Source organism: Budorcas taxicolor, chromosome 24 (assembly GCF_023091745.1).
Source record: "Budorcas taxicolor isolate Tak-1 chromosome 24, Takin1.1, whole genome shotgun sequence".
Lineage (NCBI taxonomy): Eukaryota > Metazoa > Chordata > Mammalia > Artiodactyla > Bovidae > Budorcas > Budorcas taxicolor.
Window position 1 is genome coordinate 32791444 of NC_068933.1, and position 21599 is coordinate 32813042.

At 53.9% G+C, this 21599-nt stretch overlaps 1 protein-coding gene across 6 annotated transcripts in view; it reads right to left on the minus strand.

The window, feature by feature from the left end:
* The window catches only part of FGFR1 (fibroblast growth factor receptor 1), a 50128-nt gene that overhangs the window by 4572 nt on the left and 23957 nt on the right, over positions 1–21599 (minus strand). For 2 of the 6 annotated variants that reach the window (XM_052661524.1, XM_052661525.1), the window contains exons 3-9: positions 10349–10615; positions 8911–9000; positions 8490–8662; positions 6659–6782; positions 5502–5692; positions 2785–2929; positions 675–878 (exon numbers count right to left, since the gene is read on the minus strand). In XM_052661524.1, coding sequence (XP_052517484.1) covers positions 675–878; positions 2785–2929; positions 5502–5692; positions 6659–6782; positions 8490–8662; positions 8911–9000; positions 10349–10615 — 1194 coding nt within the window. The remainder of the gene's footprint in view (positions 1–674; positions 879–2784; positions 2930–5501; positions 5693–6658; positions 6783–8489; positions 8663–8910; positions 9001–10348; positions 10616–21599) is intronic. The other 4 variants (XM_052661528.1, XM_052661527.1, XM_052661526.1 and 1 more) reach the window with 4 other exon arrangements.

A 21599-nucleotide genomic window follows, 5' to 3' on the forward strand; every position in this document is an offset into this window, starting at 1 on the left:
GGCCACAGGAGGTCGGAAGACCGAGGTTCTAACACTGACTTACGTTTGCCACCAACTTGCCTTTCTGGGTTTTGGATTACTCACCTTTCACATGAGTGTGACAGCCTGACATTCTGTAACTTGTCACTGCAAGAGCAACTCTCTTCCTGTCCTCATTCTTATGTGAAAACCCTGCTGTGGATGAGGGGTTCCTGACTCCCGAAGCCCCTTCCAGAATTAGCATGGCTCAGAGCGAAGCCTGCCTCCTTTTCTCATTTCACGCACCTTCACCCTCTGTTCCATCTCCTAGGATGGGAGGTGGGCGCACAGGAGTGAGATGGCATCCTGGGACCCAGCTCAGCTCCTCTCCTCTGTACCTTTGCATCCCTAATGGGCCCTCAGGGGAAGCTCAGATTCATAATATCAGCTGGGCATTCAGCCCAGTGAGGACCATCTCCCAGTCCCCAGGCTGGCTGAGCAGGGCGCTGTGGTTGAGGTAAGATGGGCTCACAGGATTCATCAGCCAGAAGAACTTGGAGCCTGACCCCAAGCACTTAGGACACTCTCCTGCTGCCACCTGGAAGCCGGACACCAAAGTCTGAAGTAGGGACCCTGCGGTGGGTCCCGCAGACCCCCCTGGGGTGCAGGGAGGACGCACAGGGTGAGGCAGAGCGTGCGAACCCCCCGTCTACTTTCTGTTACCTGTCTGCGCAGAGGGATGCTCTTGGCCAGCTTGTGCACGGCCATCTGGCTGTGGAAGTCGCTCTTCTTCGTGCCGCTCTTCATCTTGTAGATGATGACAGAGCCCACCATGCAGGAGATGAGGAAGGCCCCCGTGCAGTAGATGATGATCTCCAGGTACAGCGGCGAGGTCATCACCGCCGGTCTCTCTTCCAGGGCTGAGTCAGCGTGAACAGGACGTTAGTGGGCTCAGGGCAGGGCTGGTCCACTAGGGTCCCGGCTCCCTAAGAAACTCAACATCCATCTCCTAAACTCTGGGAGTCTTTGGGTTAGAGACAAACTGAGCTAGGTCCTAGATGGGATTGGGGTCCTGACACAGCACACAGCAGACATCCTGGGATCTGTGAGGCTCCCTGACCCTGACTTGAATCCCCAGAGGGATGGACTGTATCTTGCTAGCCGAAGCCCATGCCCATGAACTCAGGAGCCCTGCTGGCTCAGGGACTGCTGGACTGGATGGGTACTTGGTGCCCTGCAAGAGACAGCTGAGCACTCATGCACGCTAGATGCCACTCAGTGTTCCCATGGACACACGGCCCTCCTCCACAATGCCCGAGCACTGGGTCAACACCTATCATGGAACAGCGAACGATCCATCGGTCTTCCATTACTGATGGCCCAGGGGTACCCTGAGGGCCCAGGTGGCACCTCATCCATGTCTGCAGGCCACAGCGCCTGGCATCCAGTGGCACTCATAACGCAAAGACAATGATGCAGGGAGGAAAGAAGAAAACCAGCATATGTCCCGACTTCATTGCTCAGCTTTGCCTATGTCATCTCTATCAGGTCAGACATGAAAACGTCTACACCTAGCCAAACTGCAGACAGAACTTCGCTTGCAAATGTCTGGATTATTACAGATAAACATGGAAACATCTCTTAAGACTTCTACTCACAGGTCTAACTCCTCACACTGAGCAAAGTCAGGGAGAGGGTTTTATTCATTTCTCCATTCAGACTCTCCCGCCTCCCACCCTCACTGAAGCCCAGGCAACTCAAGCCTCTTTCCCTCTCGCACGGAGGTGGGGAGGGTCCCATCCAGCAGGACATCCCTTCCCCCACCCCTCCCCTATTAAAGACCCCCCCTGGCCACAGGGGCCAGCACCCCGAGGACCTCCCGCAGGAGGCCCCAGGCATGACCCCAAACCAGCCCAAAGAGAACTCCCCAAGGTGCAACAAGGGACGGCAGAGCTGATAACGGAGAAGCGTTTCTGTTTTTCTCTTTCCCCAGCGTGGAGAAACAGAGACCATCCACCGGGAGGCACAACACAGGACAAAGACAGTGATGAGGAAAAAAGCAGAAAACGCTTACGCGCCTCCAGTGGGCGTGCGTTATCAGAGGACGAGAGGGACGAGCAAAGAGACCAGAGTCCCAGGATGAGCAGCGCCGCACCCAGCTCCAGCCCCGAGGCCGCCAGCCCACCACCCTGCCCAGGCTGCAGGCTCCTGCCTTCCTGGCCCTACCTCCACGGCCCCCTCTGGAGAGGAGCTGCACTGGGAGCCAAAGAGGATAAACGGGCACCATTGAGCCCCCTGCGCTGCCTGGGAAAGGACTCGCTCAAAGCAGCTCAAGTCCTCTGTCCGGGTCTGGAGGAACCTCGCCCACTGAGATCAGCAAGGGGGAAGGTGGAGAGCATTGGTGCTTCCGAGCGGCAAGCCCCTCCCTTCAGAGCACCTATATTCAGTTACAGGGGGAGCCTCTCGGAGACTTCCGGGGGCTGGCGATAAAGGAAGACTGCTGGACGCGAGGAGGGAAGGAGCCTGCCCTGGAGGAGAGCCCGGCTGCAGGTTAGATCCAGATCCCATGCATGTATCGCTCCGACCCGGGGGAGAGACGGAGGCAGGCCCACAAGTGAGAGCAATCTGAGATCCTGCACCAGGAGGAAGGCTCCGGGGTGAGCTGAGAAGGTTCGATCCATGAGGCCAGATGACAGGCTGGATGACTTGCTGGAGCCGCGTGCTGCGTATGGAGCCCGGCTCTGTGTCTCCCCCGACCCTGCGATGCATGCTCCCCCCGTGGCCCTGGCGAGGGCAGGACATCGAGAGGAGGAGGACAGTGTATACCTTCCAGAACGGTCAGCCATGCAGAGTGATGGGAGAGTCCGATAGAGTTACCCGCCAAGCATGTATACTCCCCCGCGTCCTCAAAGGAGACATTCCTTAAGTGCAGCACCTCCATCTCTTTGTCGGTGGTGTTAACTCCGGCCGTCTAGAAGAGACAACGGAAGCCACATGGACAAGCCCGGGACCGGAGACCTCTCAGAGAGGGAACGAGGAGGAGGAAAGGGGGAAGAAAAAAATAACCAGAGGAAGAAAGGTTCCCCAGCGTCTCCTTTGCAACAACGGACAGACAAAAATCACCAGGCAGCGAGAAACCTGTTAGAGGAAGAGGGTGAGAGCCTGAGGAGGAACTTGGCAGACCTGACGGCGCGACACGGATGGCTGGTTACACCCGTCACCAGGCGCAGCAGCCCCGGCCCAGCCCCGCATGCGGCGCGAGCGCATGGAGAAATGGGCCGGCGCGGGGGCTGTTTGGTTTCCGGAGGGGACACACAGGAGGGACGGAGGGGGCTGGCTGCAGCCTCACAGACACTCATACCCACACTCACCCCCACACACACACCCTCACACCCACACAAACACCCCCATCCTACACCCTCAGACACACACCACAGTCACACACACATACACTCACCCCACACACACACTCACCCACACACATACCCCCCCACATCCCACACACTCACACACCCCACACACACAGACACAGCCCCCACACACATTCTCACTCCCTCACTCTCACCCCCCCCACACTCCCACACAAATACCCCCCCAAACACATAACCCCACCACACACATACCCCCAAACACACCTCCCCACAGTTACACACACACACTCTCACCCCCCACATCCCACACACACACACACACACCGACACTGCCCCCACACACATTCTCACTCCCTCACACTCTCACCCCCCACACTCACACAAATACCCCACACACACATATACCCCCACCACACACATACCCCCAAACACAACTCCCCACAGTAACACACACACCCCACACACTCTCACCCCCCCCACTCACCCCCACATAAATACCCCCCACACCCCACACCCACACACAGCCAACACACAGACACAGCCCCCCCACACCCCCACACCTCCCCAGTCACACACACACACACCCCACACACACACTCTCACCCCCCACACTCACACCCACACAAATACCCTCCCACACACATACCCCCCATCCCATACACACACACACACACACACACCCACATTCCCCCCACACACCCCCCCCCACACACATATCGCTATAGACGCTGGTCCTCTCTCCTCTCCATCACTCGGACCCTCAGTCTCCAGGATCACCCAGGACGCACCCCACACGCAGCCAAGAACACACACAAGGCACAGAGGGGTGACACCAACACAGAACCGAACCAATCCAGCCGCCCAGGCCGGGTATTTTTCCATGGCTCCGGGCACTAGAAACAGCAGGCTCACAGGGAGAGTGGGGCGCTGGCCTCCCCACAGCTGCCCTGGCAGCTCGGGGCCTCCATCAACCCCCAGCACAGGGGCCCCTCCAGCTCCCCGTTACCTTTTGCCACAGGTCTGGTGACTGTGAGCCACGCAGACTGGTTAGCTTCACCAATATAATTGGAAACCTTACACACATACTCCCCGCTCTGGGCCTCTGTCACATTGAACAGGGTCAGGACCTCCGCATCCGAGCTATTTATCCCCGAATGCTGGAACAGACCAACGACATGCCGTCAGTTGGGCCAACACAGAGATGTGGCCGTATTTGCTCCCGTGCGGTGTTAAGGTGGGCCCAGGAGCTAAGGCAAGAGGCTGAGGTGACACTTATCCTCTTTCCCTCATTAGCAGGATAAAAAAGTGGACTTTAAAAATCCATGTGACTGAAAAACAAACTGAATGAAAAAAATCATTGCCCCAAGCAAATGTTTCATTTGTGTTAAACCCCCTCCTCCAGGAAGAGGGCAGAGATTGCCAATGGAGACAGCAGCCAAGGTCCAAGGCCCCGGGCCCACTTCCTACACGGCAGTTTCAGTGCCCAAGGTGAGGCGCGTGGTGGCTGGCTGGGAAATCTTTGGAACAGCCAAGCCAGGGAGGAGGAGGTCTAAGGCTGGGACCAGGAGGGAAAGCAGGTTCCCAGCTTCTGGTTACTTCCTGTTGCAAGATCCACTGGAGAATTAGGCAATTAGCTTCCCTGGATTAATGGAGCATTCAGGGACATTCGAAGTCTGGGAGTGGGAGGAAAAAAAGAAAGTGCCATTACTCCTGAAACCGCTGAGGACTGACCCATGGCCTCAGCTTTTCCAGCCCTACCTAAGCTAAACCGTGCCTGGCATCAGCCCACGTGCCAGAAAGGATGTGACTCAGGAAGCAGGGCAGAGACTAGGAGACGCTTGCTGGGAAGGCTGTGGTGGTGGGCAGTGGGAGAGCAGAGTGCCAATGCCTTCTCAGAGAAGCTGACCCGAAAGCCTGGGTACGGTCACCGTCCAAGCTCTTTAGAAGCCAGCAGTGCTCACCCCCAGCCCTCAGCGTCCTACGAGCCTTCACCCATGACCTGCCACTGGTCCTTTGGAAAGTGGCCAGGGGCCCACGTAAGATGGAGCCTGGACCCAGCAGAAGGACCGGGGCCCGATCGCAGGGACTGAGCCGGACCCCAGCCACCTGGGCCCCAGGAGATACAGGCCTCCTTCCCCGAGCCCAGCCCACGGAGACCGGAGCCAGGATTACCTTCAAGATCTGGACATAAGGCAAGTTGTCCGGCCCAATCTTACTCCCGTTCACCTCGATGTGCTTCAGCCACTGGATGTGGGGCTGCGGGTCACTATACACCTTGCACATGAACTCCACATTGCTGCCCAGGGCCACCGTCTTGTTGGCCGGCAAGCCCGCCTGCAGGATGGGCCGGTGAGGGGACCGCTCTGGGGGGGCACGGGATGGGAGAGGGTCGTCAGGCCCTGCCGTGGCTGCTCCTGGCTGGAATGCTGACAGTATCCTAAGGACCAGCACAGAGACGCATTCCCGGACCAAGCCCAGCCTACCTGCCTGTAACTAAACCCACAACCACTCAGACTCTTGCTGTTCAAAGTGTGGTCTGGGTACTGCAGCACCAGCTTCACCAGCCTGTTAGAAACACTGACCCTCAGATCCTACCCCGGACCTCCTAGATCACAAGCTTGTATTATTATTATTTTTTTTGCTGCACTGCATGGCTCGTAGGATCTTAGTTCCCCAACAAGGGACTGAACCGAGCCATGGCAGGGAAAATACTGAGTCCTAACCACTGACCCTCCAGGGAATTCCCCAGAAGCTTCTCTGCATACCATATCCTTAAAGCCAAGGCAGAACCCTGGCTGTGAAACTCTTTACCTTAAGGTCACCAGAGAATGAGATTCAGAGCCTCTGGAAGGCAGAGGCTGCACCACAGCACCAAGAGGCACGGCAATCTTCCTAGTGTCTCATGCAGTGCCTGGAGTCTGTGTGGACTGACCTCTCTGAGCCTCAGTGTGTTCCTCTGTACAATGGGAACAACAGCACCTGCCTTGCAGGGTGCTAGAAGAATTGCCTGTGGTGTATTTACTGTACCCGGCAGACCACTCGCATCTGTGGAATGGTAGCTACTATTAAGCTAGATTAACCACTACTATGCCAGTCAACTCCTGTAAGAGAGACTCAACAGCACCTTTCCCTTTACAATGAACCTGTGGTACCACTGATCCTCCCAACTCTACTGACAGATAAGAAAAGGGAGGTGTGAAAAAGGAAGGTGACGGACCTAATAAATGCCACAGCATCCTGACTCCACCCCTAAGTGAACCTGGCTCCCAGGCTGAGTTCTCCGTATCCCTGCTCCTTCCACCAAACTCCTCCTGTAGCCACCCTCTTACCCACGACATCGAGCTGGTAGGTATGGTTGATGCTGCCGTATTCGTTCTCCACGATGCAGGTGTAGTTGCCCTTATCTGAAGGCACCACGGAGTCCATAATGATGCTCCAGGTGGCATAACGGACCTGAGGGGAAACATGCCAAAGGGCCCCATTGCGGGTGTGGAGGGAAAGGTGGGCAGAAGCCACGCACCCTCCAATCAGAGCACACAGCCCGGCTGCACAGGGAGCTAGGGACCATCATCCCAGCCCACTCACACTCTGCAAGAAGGCATCAGGCAGAGGGGTGTGAGGACTCGGAAAGTCTGCCCGCCATGGCCAAGGCCATCTGCAATCTGGACAAACGTGCCTTTGGAGCCCTCCCAGATACACTGGGAGCTTTCCCAACACTGCACCCCTGTCCACACTGCTCTTGTGCCAGAGCAGTGTCCCGCTAAGAGTCCAGCCGTGTCCACCCTTGACGAGACGTTTCACAGTCCACGTCCTGTCCTCTCATCCCTCTGGGCCTCACTGGTGCAGTGCTCCCATTAGATGGACTCTGTTGGGCAGGACGCTGCCTCATAAGACCCAGAGCACAGGGTGCTGCACACAGCAAGTGCCGGCTGAGTTACTTTATGTACAGTTTGTTTTTCTGATTTCCTCTGCTTCTCCTTTTTAATATCTATGTATTTTGGTTATGCCGGGTCTTGGTTGTGGCATGTGGGATCACGTTCCCTGATCAGGGACAGAGCCAGGCCCCCTGCTTTGGAAGCAAGGAGTCTTAGGCACTGGACCGCCAGGGAAGCCCCTCCTCTACTTTTCTTATGCAAGATTAATGAGAAAAGAGCAGCTAGGTGAGATGGGAGAGAAACAGGGATGGTGAGAATGATCACAGGGTTTAAAGGAGGGTTAGATGAAGACGTTCTTCCTAGAATTATAAACGGGCAAAGGACTTGAACATTTCCACAACAAGAAATGGAAACCACTTAGGAACACATGAAAATTCTAAGTTTGTTCCTAAGCAAAATAGCCCACAGAGAACAATATGATTACTCTCACCTGTCAAATTTGTTGGCAAAAGTATAGCCAGTTTATCATTCTCATACTCTGCTATGGGAGGGCAAATTCATTTTCCCTTTTAAGAAAGTAACTTTACCACAATAAAATAAAATGAAAAAAAAAAATCACACCCCTACTCATTACATCATCTTCCATTAGAGCAAATGTCACAGTAAAATTTTATGTCTTCCCATTGCACTTTGAACTCTACTGCCTAATACATTTTCTGGAAAGACATGCATCCAAGAAATGTTGGTGTAAAAAATGAATAAGTGAACAAATGAATAAAATTACCTAACTTATTAGGGAAAAAAAAAAGGAATTGGGTAACATGCATCAAGAGCTTAAAAATGCTTATACTTTGCTCTAGTAACTTCCAGCAATCTGTCCCTAAAGAGAAATATTTTAAAATACTGACATAGACTTAACTACAAAGATATTCACCATAACATTATTTACAGCAGTGCAAAACTGGTAAATAACTAGTGTCACAAAATAGTTCATTAAATTATGGGACAGTTAATACTGGGATATTATAAAGGCATGAAAAATTATCTTTCAAATACATGGCAAAAGACTCATAATGTTAACAACTGGCAAGAAATTAGATAGACAATGTGATTGACCATGTAAAAATCACATACGTAGGAAAAAAAAAGACTAAAAAGATTTAAGTTTATTTGCTTTTTTAGTATTTGAAAATTTTATTTAAAACAATTAAAGGCATATAAGTAAGGATTTTCTAAGCAGCGTCTCCTGCCCGCCTTACTCCAGCTTTCATAAAAACCCAGGTACCTTGTAGCCTCCGATCCTGTGGTCAGGCTTGAATTCTTTGCCGTTTTTCAGCCAGCGCAGCGTGGGGTTCGGGGTCCCACTGGAAGGGCATTTGAACTTCACTGTCTTGGCAGCTGGCACCGCGTGCAGTTTCTTTTCCATCTTTTCTGGTGACGTCCAGTACGGAGCCACAGCTGCCCAGGGAGAGCAGAGACAGACAGGGCCTGGTCAGGCTCGGGGAGGCCCCACCCACCTGGTCGCCACCTGTGAACGATGCCCTCGCTGGTCTGGACCCCGGAGGGGAGGTCCCCCGGGCCAAGCGTCGTGACCCCATGTGCCCAGCTACCCCTCCCTTCTCCAGTCGTTTGCCCAAGCTTCCCCTTTTCCATTCCAACCCAACCCCCGGGCCTGGAGGCCAGAAAGGAAGGAAACAGTGTCTCACGCATACGGTTTGGTTTGGTGTTATCTGTTTCCTTCTCCTCAGAAGAGGAGTCGTCGTCGTCATCGTCGTCCTCCGACGAGGGGAGCGCATCTAGGGCAAGAGGGAGGGAGCACTGAGGTCCCTCCCCCAGGAAAAGAGGCCGCGGCTTGCATCCAGTCCACAGCCACCCCGGGAGCACGAGGGCCAGTCCAGTAACAGGCGACCACGGCGACCACTCCCCACAGAGCCTCCCTCCGTGTCCGTCCCTCTGCGGGACAGACACGGTTTATGTAAGAACTGCATGCCCTGTGCCTGTCCCCCTCCTCTGCCGACCCCAACACACTGCTCTTCCCTTCCCCGAAGCCTTTGCCCAGGGCAGCTCCATCACGGACAGGTGGGGTTCTCTTTAACCTAACTCCACCCTGCACTCAGAGGCTCAAGCCGCATCTCAGAACCAGCAGCCAGGGCATCCAAACCCTCCTTTGGAAACCCAGACAGATCGAGGCACAGATCGAGAAGCCACTTCCGAAGCCCTGGGCTGAACTCTCTGGAGTTGCAACGTTTCTAGCACATGTCTGCTGAGGTCAGGGAACTGCGCTTCTCAACCACAGTGGACAGGAACCCGCGACACAGTGGGCAGCTGCCAATGCCTGCCCCCAACAAGTATCCACCCCTTTGAGCGTGTGGTCACCCATCAGGGTTCGTGACAGATCTTTCCTCAGTCCTTTCTAGTGTTTTGGGGGCATCTGGAGGGAAGTGAAGGAGGCACGTCCCTTTGCTGGGGAGGGGGTGTTCTAGAGGATGTTTGGCAGGTGGGGGAGAGGCCAGGCTCGCAGCCTGAGATGCACAAGTGGTGCAAAGAGAATTCCAGCTCTACTCGGTTCAGTCCTAAGGTTTTGTAAAAGTCACATCCTACAAGTGGCAGGTCCCCCAAATCACAGAGCTCTAGGGTTCCCTGGCTGCCGTAACACAGGTCTGGAAGCTAGAGAACACGTGTCTCCCATCAAGCCATGACTACGGCGGTGCAACTGGGTCATCCACTATCCCACAGGGATCTCACCATGAATCTGGGGGTGCTGATGACTAAGCCCAGCACCAAGTCCAATCGGCCAGGGAACAAGAGTTTGGAAGCAGCCTGAGCCCTGGGGCACCCCGATGACCTGGGCAGGCTGTGCTGGAGAAACCACCATGTCTCACTGCCCCCCCCCCCCCGGGGTATCAGCGAGCACCCCCGAGGTGGGTCCAGGCAGTCCTCCGCTCTCCAACCCGAGGCCAGCACCCCAAGTCACCCCCTGAGAGCTAAGCCGCGCAGCGGGCGGGGGCAATGTTAGTGGGTGGCAGCTTCTGCAGCAGAGGGGAGGGCGCGGATGACGGCAGAGGAAGAGGCCGGCCTCCCCCTGAGACCAGCAGAGAGGGAGGCAGGGGTGGGGAGAGGCAGAGGGTGGACTTGGCTACCCACCTGAGACGTTGACAGAGAAGTAGGTGGTGTCACTGCCGGAGGGGCTGCTGGTCACGCAGGCGTAGAGGCCTGAGTCAGCAGGCACGGAGCCCCGAACCTCCACCTCCTCCCCGGTGATGCGCGTGCGGTTGCTGTCTGCCAGCTGCACCCCGTCCCGCAGCCAGTTGATGCTCTGAACATCATCCCGCAGCCGACAGCGGAGCTGCAGCAGGTCACCGGGGTGGACCAGGAGGGACTCCACTTCCACGGGGGCTCCCCAGGGCTGGGCTGCAACCGCCGCAGGGACCAGGAGGAGGGCAGAGGGAGCAAGGGGGCAGGAGGGATGGGGAAAGACAAAGGCATTATGCTGGCCGCACAGAGCTGCAGCATCCCCGGGGGGCGGGGTATGGAGCTGGGGTGGCGGGTCAGTCGGGGGGACAGCTGGCTCCTTGGGCACCCCCAATGCTTCCTATCCACCCCACTCCTCCAGAGGGCAAAGGAAGACAGAGGCGAAGTTAGGAAGCAGCTGCAGCAGCATTAAGCAGTTCAGAGTGGGTTTCCCTCCATCTTTTGGTGAGGGGGGCAGCTCTGGCCCTCCCCGGGACCCCTGTGTGTCTAAGAGCATCCCCTCCCCACACATGCAGCTCTTTACCAAGAGCAGCCACTTCCCAGGGGAACACACTGTTCGCTTTCGGGTGGGACAGCCTCACCCCTCTCCCCAGGAACAAGCCCCCACCAAAATGCAGCAGCCCCCCATGTGGGCGGCAGTGTGTCATGGGCGGGGTTCTAGATTCAAGTGATCAGTACTGGGGGGGCTCTGAGCCCCGCAAGGAGTCCAATGCACAGGGTGTATAGGCGGGAGAGACGGCCCGAGGAGAGGTCAGCTCAGGGGAGCCTCTGGCTAACAGGTGTTGGGCCAGAGGATTCGGAGCTTTTGACTATATTAGGAACGGAGGCCGGCAGCTGCCACAAAACCCACACTTGCCCTGGCAGCAAAAGCCGCTCCACACAAAGCTCCTTTCTCCTCGCCCCACTGCAGGGCTCCCCCTCTCAAGCCCCCAACGTCCTGTCCGCTGCCCTCCTCTGACACACAGGCACACACATCCACTCCCCCTCACTGTTCCCCCACCCCACCCTGAGTCTGGGGGTCCACACACCCACCCCTCTCGACCATCAGCGCTGAACTCGCACCAACAGGAAGGCCTGAGGCCGGACACAGGACAAGGCCAGCCTCAGGCATATCCGTCTTCTCCCAAGCACACCCCGTCCACACTAACGTGGAGAAACACATCTCCCCGTCGCTCTCAGCACTTGCACGCCTGCCCCTGGCATCTTCTGCCCTCTGCCCGGCCTCCACCAGAACAGCACACCTGAGGGAGCTCACATCCACCACCTACCTGTCTGGTGTCTACTGCCTCCTGCAGCCTTCTTTCTTTCTTACCCCCGGTTCAGCGTCAGAGGCTTGCTGGCAGCCCCCCTGCAGGTACCGGATTCGGAGGCTCTGAAAGCTACCTGGCCCCGCCACCCTGGCATCTCTGCCTGGCTCTCCACCCACCCTCTGGTTCTCAGCCTGGCTGGAAACTGCCCCAGAGGCCTTTCTGACCCCAGTCTGGGTCAGGGGCCCTCCCCTCACACTTGTCACCCTGGAGGAAAGGCCCCTTTCTTGATAAGGTTGCCAGAGTGGGAACATGTCAAATTTACCTTTAAACCCCATCACCCAGGAGGGCCCTGGCCCACAAGAGCTGCCAACAAAGGCTTGCTGAATAATCTGACAATGATGCACTGTCTCTCTGTCGTCTTCCCTTCCAAACTCCGCTTCTCCCTCACCATCTCATTTTAACCCACTCTTTCTGAAGTCCCCAGCAGGTTTCTGCGAGAAACCTCACTGATGAAATGTGTCCTGGGCACCAGGGACTAACAGCAGCTTTTTGGCGGGGGGCCTCGGACAAGGCTCAGAGGCCATGGCTGCAGGCCGGGTGCCCCTCGACCCAAGGGCTCTGTCTTAAATCCTAGGTAGTAAATACTGAGTCATCAAAAAGGAGGTGCTGGTTTAAAAGGGTTTGGAAACAAACCACTAGGCCCGCACTCACTTATTTTTGTGAATCAGGTCAAGAGGCACACCACAAAGGTGAGCAGACCACACATTGATTAAAAATAAGCTTTTGTGGGTCTTGGGGAAAAAAAAAGTTATTCTTTCCATTTTTAATGGTTTGTGGTTTTGCCAAGAGGAGGCAGAAGAAAAGCCATTCAGACTTGACCCTTAGGGAAACAGAAGACGCTCCTATGGATCAAATCTCATTTTCCTGCAATGACCTCACTGATTAAATATTTTGCAGCTCATGATCTGTACCAGCCGTTGGTCAAACAGTAAACTCCGGTAAACTCAAATTCTTAGCCTCTGACAGGTCCCAGAAACAAAAAGGTAGCAGGGAGAACACGGGCGTTGCCCCAGAAGAAAGCAACAGAGAGAGACTTGGCTCTGCTGGGACCAGCTCGGGCTGATTCCACTTGGGTCTGAAACTCCCCGCTCTTCCTGGCCAGGACATGCACACAGAACTCTTCTGCATGATCTATATAAAGCCTCAAGAGCCAGCTTTCTTGTCCCAGTCCCTGGAGGTCAAGCTCAGCCCGATGCTCCAGGCCACGGTGTGCTAGCCCGTTCACTCTCCTGATCAATATCGAAGGCTGTGTAGAGGGTGAACTCCAACCCCTGCTTTGCCTTCAGGGCTCCTCTCAGTCTGTCCCCTCCTCCCCATGCGACCGTCTTCTCCCCACCTTCCACGCCAAGTCTGGCTGTTTTCTGCACTAACCGTATTCTGCAGCCACAACAAAACTGACTTCTGCTCAAGGCTGTTGGGCATCTCTCTAGAACTCTCCTACCCACCTACTCAAAGTGCACAATCCAAGACGCCCACCCTCCTTTTCTGTAAAAACAGTTACCATCTGATTAGCACAAATTTGCATTTGATTCCAAGCCATCTTGCACTGTTGCTTTTTCAAACAACTTTATTGAGATATAACTCACGTACCATAAAATTCACCCATTTATAGTGTATCATTCAATACTTTTTAGTATAGTCACAGAATGCAACTATCACCACAATCTACCTTTAGAACATTTGTATCACCCCCCCAAAGAAACCCCATACCCATTAGCAGTCACTGACTATCCCTTCCCCCTCCACCAGCCTAGGCAACCATTTTCTGCTTTGTCTCTATAGATTTGCCTATATTAGGTAGTTCATATCAATGGACTTGTGCAATATAGTTTTTTTGTGTGTCCTCCTTTCTTTTAGTATGTTTTCAAGGTTCTTTTCATGTGGTCTCATGTACTTTATTCCTTTTAGTGGCCAAATAATAGTTTTTGTGAGTATACCACGTTTTATGAATCTACTTGTTGGCTGATAGACATTTGGGTGTGTTCTTTCCTAACTGTCAAAAGTGTCCATGTCTTGCCTAAGAAACAGAAAGCAACTCAGACCAATAGAATGGTCTATTATAGTTTTCCCACAGTGCCTAACAATGTCAGAAACACAGAAAAATACTCAGTAGGTCTTGAAGTTAGCATCTGGCAAAGACTAAATTTTAGAGGAACTGAAAACATTCTTCTCAATTTAAACCAAAACCTACGGCTCTTGGTTTACAGTGGACTTTTTTCATGGCTAATGGTGCTCTTGGATGTGTGTCAAAGCCTCCATTTACAAAGCAGGTAAATGCCACTTTCTTCGAGGAGGTAATGGAAAGGTAACTGACCATCTGCTGGCTTACTGGGCCCTGTCCCTGTGTGCCACCACCTGGAGTAGCAGCCCTGACCTTGGAGCGTCGTCTGTAAGGCAACTGATGCGGGCATCCCTGCTCACTGGCCGCCTGCAACAACCAAGTCATTACTCTCCATTCTCCTGTGGTCTTTGCAGGGTCCCCCATTTATGTCCCCGTTGGAAAGGCCCTTGCATCTGTGGCTCTGTCTCCACTGAGCTGGCCTTTCTCTGACCAGGACCCACAGACCAGGGCTCTTCATGTCGTTAGGCATCAGGAAGCAAGAAAGGAGCTGACACCTTTATTGGGCTGGCCATGACTGATGAAGAAGAGAAAGCAGTTTATTGCGCAGCGACTTGAAGAGACATTCCAGCGCTGGATGAATTGCAGTGGAGAGGCTGCGGGGGAGACTGCAAACCCACACACCTGCTTTGTGTGTCCTGTTTCCTGAGAGATGAGGTGGGCAACGGAGGCTGGGGGACACTGGGTATCTATATTCCGTGGGGACCTGGCCTGAGGCGTAAAGCACTTGGCATGAGTTTCACTCCAACAGGCTCTGGGTGCAGGGTGCTTAGGGTGCCCTGGAGGAAAACAGTACATCCTGCTTCCATACCCACCTAAGAGTCACTATGATCGTCACTGGGGTTAAGGTTAGGGTTGGACTTGACTTGCACACCCTTAGAGGATCAAGGGTGCCCTGGCCATCTCTCCGGAAGACAGGAGGGAATGAAGGCTCCTGCTTAGCTGCCTGAATCTGGGGCTGAGGAGGACTCTGGTCGCGGGGCAACTTCTAAGACAGTGCAGACAGCAGGTGGACCATGGAAGGCTGTGCTGGCTGGACCCAGGACACTCTTAGTGGAAGGGACGGGGGTTCAGACAGCAATCACCAGTCCCATCTACTTCTCTAATGGAACCTCTCCACCCTCCAAGGGGAACTAGAAACAGATAGGGACCCAAACGTTTTAGTAATCCTCAAGGAAGCAGCTAGAAAAACAGAGAGGTGAGAGTGGTACTTCTCAAGTCTAGGAATGTGATTAATGTTAGCGGGGCCCTATGGAGTCCCTCTCCCTCCCTACTTTCCTCCAAAACACCAGGGCTCTGTAATTGCCAATGAGCCAACAGGATACAGCAGTTGGCCAGAAATCTGCCACTGTCACCTAGCAGGCAGCTCTGTTCTGGGTTCATCTGTTCAGATCCAAGTTCTTGATTCTAAACTCTGAGTCTTCTGCCAGCCCTGGGCACCATGTAGGGTGGGCAGTGACCACGAGGAGGCTCAAATCTGTACAAACATGGTCATTGGAAGATGAGACCCCAGTTTTCCCCAAATCCAAGAGGACAGGGACTTTCTCCAGAATGGCCATCAGTGAGTTGTCTCTGTGAGCCCTTGTTGCTGTGCAAAGAGAGGTCATGGATTAAAATAAGCAGTGAAAGAGCTGGTCAGCCTTGGGCTGCTGCTGCTAAGTCGCTTCAGTCATGTCCGACTCTGTGCAACCCCACAGACGGCAGCCCACCAGGCTCCCCCGTCCCTGGGATTCTCCAAGCAAGAACACTGGAGTGGGATTTTCCAGGCAAGAGTACTGGAGTGGGTTGCCAGTTCCTTCTTCCAGCCTTGGGCTAGCCAGGGTGATAAGATTTACACAATACCTGGTTGCTGTGGAATACTGTATCATACAACACGAGGTAATGGGAGAAGAATATGAGAGCCCAGGACAGGTGACCCAGCACAGGCTCCAAGGTTTCAGAACTTAAGTATTGGTGGTCAAAGCAGATGGCGATTTTTGTAGCACCGGGCAACATGATGGTAGCCGAAGGCAGTGAAACTTTGTGGGGAGCAGAAAAAGATGGGGTGCTTATGAGCAAGGCTGTGCCTCGGGATGAAGGGGATGGGAGATGAGGCTAGACCATATGGCCTGCCTGGAATGAAAGAAGACACAGCAGAAAACAGCCCCCTCCGAATAATTTCAACTTAAAGGTGGGTGGATAGAACAGAACCACAGAAGAAGTCCCGGGGAACACACTCCTCTGCAGTCACTGTGAATGCAGGCCTTTCATGCCACATGGACAAACATACCTGAAAATGTATTTTAAAAATACCACTTCACCAGCCTTGGTCCCATAAGAACCGATTTGGTCTGGAAGCTATCCATCCCAGAGCCCCACAACTTCGCATGAATCCAGCAAAGAACAGCACCATATTTGCACAGCACTTTACGACTGACCACACGCCTCCTCATATATTATCTTGGGATCCTTAAACAACTCTGAAAACAGTAATGCCACTATTAGCCAATACTGGCAGCAGGCTTACTATCTACACCCCATATCCCGTGAATGCTTTTACCACAGAGTATCCCTGAATCCTCAGAGCAACCATGAAAAGTGATGTGTTAGTTGCTTGGTTGTGTTCGACTCTGTGATCCCACGGACTGGAGGCCGCCAGGCTCCTCTGTCCGTGGGGATTCTCCAGGCAAGAATGCTGGAGTGGGTTGCCATGCCCTTCTCCAGGGGATCTTCCTGACCCAGCGATCGAAGCTGGGTCTCCTGCATTGCAGGCAGATTCTTTACCAATTGAGGCACCCGGGAAGCCCATAGGAGGTTGATATCATTGTTACCTCTACCCTGGGAATGCAGAAGCTGATGGTATGCCAAGTACAAGTGCTTCACCCAACAACCCTGTGAAGTGAGAACCGTTACCCTCATTTGACAGAGGAGACACGGAGGCACGGGAGGTTCAGGATGTGTCCAAGACAGCCTACCTAGTCAGTAAGTGGCTGAGCAGGGATTTGCCCCCAGGAGGCCTGGCTCTCCAGAATCCACATGCATCCAGAACCTTTGAAAGAGACCAGTGCAAAGGGTCTCTATTTGTACCGTCTTTGCAATCCTTGCCTCCGGAAGGCGAAAGAAACCCTTTCTGGTCGGCCCCTGGGTCCCACCTAATGGCACCTGTGTCTCCGACCTTCCTCCCACGGGACTCTACAGTTGGCTGCTTTAGCCTCCTTCTCCTCTTCTCATTCCTTCACCTCCACAACCACTACTTGATAACTTGGTGTTTTTTTACTTACAATGCACTTTCCTGGTCATGCTCATCTACCCTTTAGAGTTGAGCAGGTGCGACTGTGCACATTTGGCAGATGAGGAAATTGGGAGGTGGGGGTGGGGCAGCCCTGTGACCATGGCGGACCCAGGGCTAACAGTAGCGTCCCCTTTTGGCCCAGCACCTGAAGCTTTACAGAGTGTGCTTATTCACGTCTGTGCTCATTTGCATTTACTTCAGTTAAACATGAGACAGTGGAGGTTGAGAGACTTCTCCCAAAGTCATGAAACAGTCACGAGTCTTAACCACTGAACCACCAGGGAAGTCCCCCCAAGTCCCTCTTGAGTGCAGCTTATAGCTGAGCTGATGACCTCAGATGACCCCTGCCTGATCCACTGAAAAGATCAAGAATGTCAGGCAAAGAGGCTGGCCACCCATCCCCTGGGCCAGCTCCCCCTTCCTCCCCCATCACACATCCTGACTGTCCCAGCCCTGGCCCAGGCACTCTGTGTCCCATCCCCTCATGCCCCTGGTTGCCTGGTTTGAATGCCCTCCTCCAGGACCTGGGGCCTCTCAAGTCCTGCCCACCTCCCCCCCCCGCCCCCAGCTCTCCTGTCTCCTCACCCCGCCAAGCCAATACCCTCACTGCCCTTTATTTTGCTTTCTCCTAAAATAACACTTTCCTGTCTCTCCATCACTTCCCCAGACGTGAAAACTCATTCTCTGGAAATTTCTGCAGCTCTGTTGCTCAACTTATTTGTAATGTGACTTACAGATTTTCACAGCTCTATTGTGCCCTCATTCAAAATGCTCGGCTGAGGGCCGATCCATCAGTATGTCTCATCTACCCCGTGAGGTCAGTGTGGTGTCATCTCTATGCCCACTCTGGAGAGGAAGGGTGTAGGGCTTGAATAGCTAGCCCCCCAACAAATCCAGGTGTGATGGCTCTTAACAGTTGCAATCCCTTTTTGTTGCTCAGTTGCTCAGTCCTGTCCGACTCTTGGAGACCCCATGGACTGCAGCTTGCCAGTCCTTCAGTATCTCCTGGAGTTTAATCAAATTCATGTCCACTGAGTCGGTGATGCCATCCAACCATCTCATCCTCTGTTGCCCCTTTCTCCTCTTGCCCTCAATCTTTCCCATCATCAGGGTCTTTTCCAATGAGTTGGCTCTTTGTATCAGGTGGCCAAAGGATTGGAGCTTCTTCGTTCCTAGGAAATCCTTTGGATTCTGTGTTTCTGGGTTGAGAAAATTAGAAGAGGGGCCATGCTCTTTGGTAACGTGGGGAACTGGTGGTCTAGGAATGTTTACAGTCTTGACACAAACTCCCCAGAGATAAATGAGGGGGCAATTGTGGGTGGGGGAGGAACTCGGGGTGGCTTTGAAAGCAACTTAAAAGGAAGACAGAACAGCCCAGCGGGGCCCCGGGAGCCCTCTGTCGAGGTTTTTATTACGTTATTTTGGCTTTGAAATGGAACTGAAAACTTACTTTAGTCTGGCAAGGCCAGGCCAGAGGGAGTTCTCATCAAAATCCTGGGGGAGAACGGTCATCCTGTAAGGGTGGGGGGTCCAGGGAGGAAGCCCTCCGGATGCGTGATCCCCTGGACCTGCGGCATCCCCGAGACAGGGTGCATACAGAAGTGTGCGGGAGGGGACACGGGGACACCAGTCAATTAGTGGGGCCTGACACCCTGGTCCAGCCGAATTCACCAGGCCCTGACCCGGGGGGATTTGGAGTGTAGGGGTTTTTTTTTTTCAAATAGAAAAAGGGAAAGAAGTAAGAAGGAGCATTTTGCATGCAAATGGGCCGCTGCCAGAAGAGCCCATTAAAATGTAAAAACTCCACATTCAGCCTGACAAAACGGTGCAAACTGCTGCGTGGGCCAGAGGGGCAGCAATACAGCTCCCGACAAAGGGGCCCGGCCACAATGGGAGCTGAATGGTCTCAGTCAGCGGGTCCCCTCTCGCGTTGCCATGGGGACCCCACCCGGGCTTACCAAAGGTATTTCCTGAGGAGAAAGGCAGTGCACACATGCCCAGGCGGCCCGGCTAATCCTGACAGGAAGCCTTCGCCATTCAGCAGCCCAGGGGCTTGGGGCCGGGAGTTGTGTTTTGTTTTTATTAAAAATAAAAAGAAAAAAAGATCTCGGGCCTTTTGTGTCGTCCCATCTCGTCACTGTAATTTAGCGCCGAGCCGCCTGCACTGGCCGAAGCCACAGCCAGGACCCGGCACCCACTCCAAGACTCCCCAGAACCGGCTCCCCAGTTACGTTGCAGGGCAGGCAGGCGAATCCTTGTATTTTGTGCAAACCTTCCCCAAAGATGCACCGATGGGTAACCTAGCATCAGAGTTGAGTCTGGTGTTCTAGCTGATGCATTTTCTTCCCTCCTAGAGACTGGGTTCCCCACCTTCCCCCCCTACCCCCATACCTCCCACCACGAGGAGGAGGACACTTCCAGGCTGGGGAGAGGGCTGTAATTACGTGATTAACAAAGGAATGTGCCCAGGAGTAGTTTTTAAGAGAAATCTCCCCTCTTCCTCTTGCTCCAGTGTTTACAGAAGCACTCCAGGCAGAAACACTTCCTCCAAAGGATGCCCAGTACCCTTGGCTGCTTTCCCGCCTGCCTTACCAGGAAGAAAGAGCTGCCCTGGGCCGGGGCAAGTTCACCTAAGTTGTGCGGGAAGAAGCGTCAGGAGCAAAGGTTGGTCTGCAGCTACTGGGAAGGAAGGTCTCTCAGCTCCCGGTTCCTAGAAGTTTGTCACCGGCTCACATTTGGCACCAGAGGAATCAGCCTTGGCAGATTCAGGGAAGAAAGCCAACAACACAGCTGGCGGCGGAGACAGAAACTCCTGTGTGACAACTGCCCCCCTTGGACACAGTTTAGGGTAAATTAACATTTCCTGAGCAAACTTGTATGTGGAAGGAGCTGGCCTCCGTGAAGATAACAAAATGAAGGGGGCTGGCCCAGCCAGGCCTGTGGTTTTGCAGAGTTCATGCTCTTGTCTCTAAACCATCCCCTGCAAAATCTTTTGAATCTGGCATTTTGATGGGGCAGTGCAGCAGACCCAAGTTCAAACCCTGGATCGGGAAAATCCCCTGGAGAAGGGAACGGCAACCCACTCGAGTATTCCTGCATGGAGAAATCCAAGGACAGAGGAGCCTGGGGGGCTACAGTCCACGGTGTTGCAAAGAGTTGGACACAACTGAGCAATTAACATCTTCCCTGATGGCTCGATCCCTAGGTTGGGAAGATTCCCTGGAGAAGGCAATGGCAACCCACTCCAGTACTCTTGCCTGGAAAATCCCACGGACGGAGAAGCCTGGTGGGCTACAACCCATAGGGTCGCAAAGAGTTGGACACGGCTGAGCAACTTTACTCACTCACTCATTTGAGCAATTAACACAACACATGCTAGATCGGTTGTTAAATCGATTGTTTGGGCAGCATTAAGACTGTGCCTCACCACGGCTCTGGAAGCTTCTAGGGCCATGTTCGGTGGGTTCCATCTTGGGAAAAGAAGCCGGAGAGCCTTGCTCATTCATGGAAAACGTCCCCTAAAGAACCACATGCCCAGGAAGGGGACCTGTGTAGGGATTAGGACACTCGGGTGGGGAACTTCTCCTGCTCTTATTAAATACAATCACGTCCTAAACTCAAAGCCAAAGTACCAACTGTGACAATACAGAACACCTTCCCCCCAAGCAATCAGGGAAAGCTGGACTCGCTGAAGAGGTGTGTATGTGTGTGCAGGGGTCCCGCTGCTCTGAGGGGAGCTCAGACCCTCCCACCACTGGCCCGGAGCCCAGGCCCCCCCAGCCATGTGTCTGCAGCTGTGACCTGTCAGGCACTTCCTGGTCTGGGTTCTGTAATGGAAAGATCATTAAGAGTGGGGGAGGGACGACAGCGAAGAGGTAACCGGGCAGCTCCCACTCCGGGCTCTGACCTTAGAAGTCCGGTCAGGTTCCTCGAAGAAAAGAATGTAGGCGCCTTCCCCCGCCCCACCCTCTCCTAGCGCCTCCCCTCCCCCCTACTCTGGTTTGGGGAAGGAAACCCCAGCAGCTGGCTAGGAAAACACTGTGGCTTCCTAAACTTGCTGATGAGTTAGCCCAGGCCACAGCTGTTTCAGCATCTGCCTTTTGCCCTCCCCACCAGACCTCGATGGGGGCTTCGGAGCACATGCGCCAGGGCTATCAGTGCCCTTGGGGTCAGCCATCTTCCTTCCCCAGCCAGTCCTGTGGCTGCGATGGTGGGCCTGGATCATCGGATCCAGTGCAGGATGACGATCACTGCAGTGGGGAAAGGGATTCTTCATAAAGTCACATTTTTTTTTTCCACGTTAAAGAAATGCCCCTTATTTAAGATAAAGGTGACAGACATCTTTTATTTATTTACTGGCAGAACTGTGTGGGGATCTTAGTTCCCCAACCAGGAATCCAACCTACGGCTTGCTGCACTGGGAGCTTGGATCCCGGGAGTCTT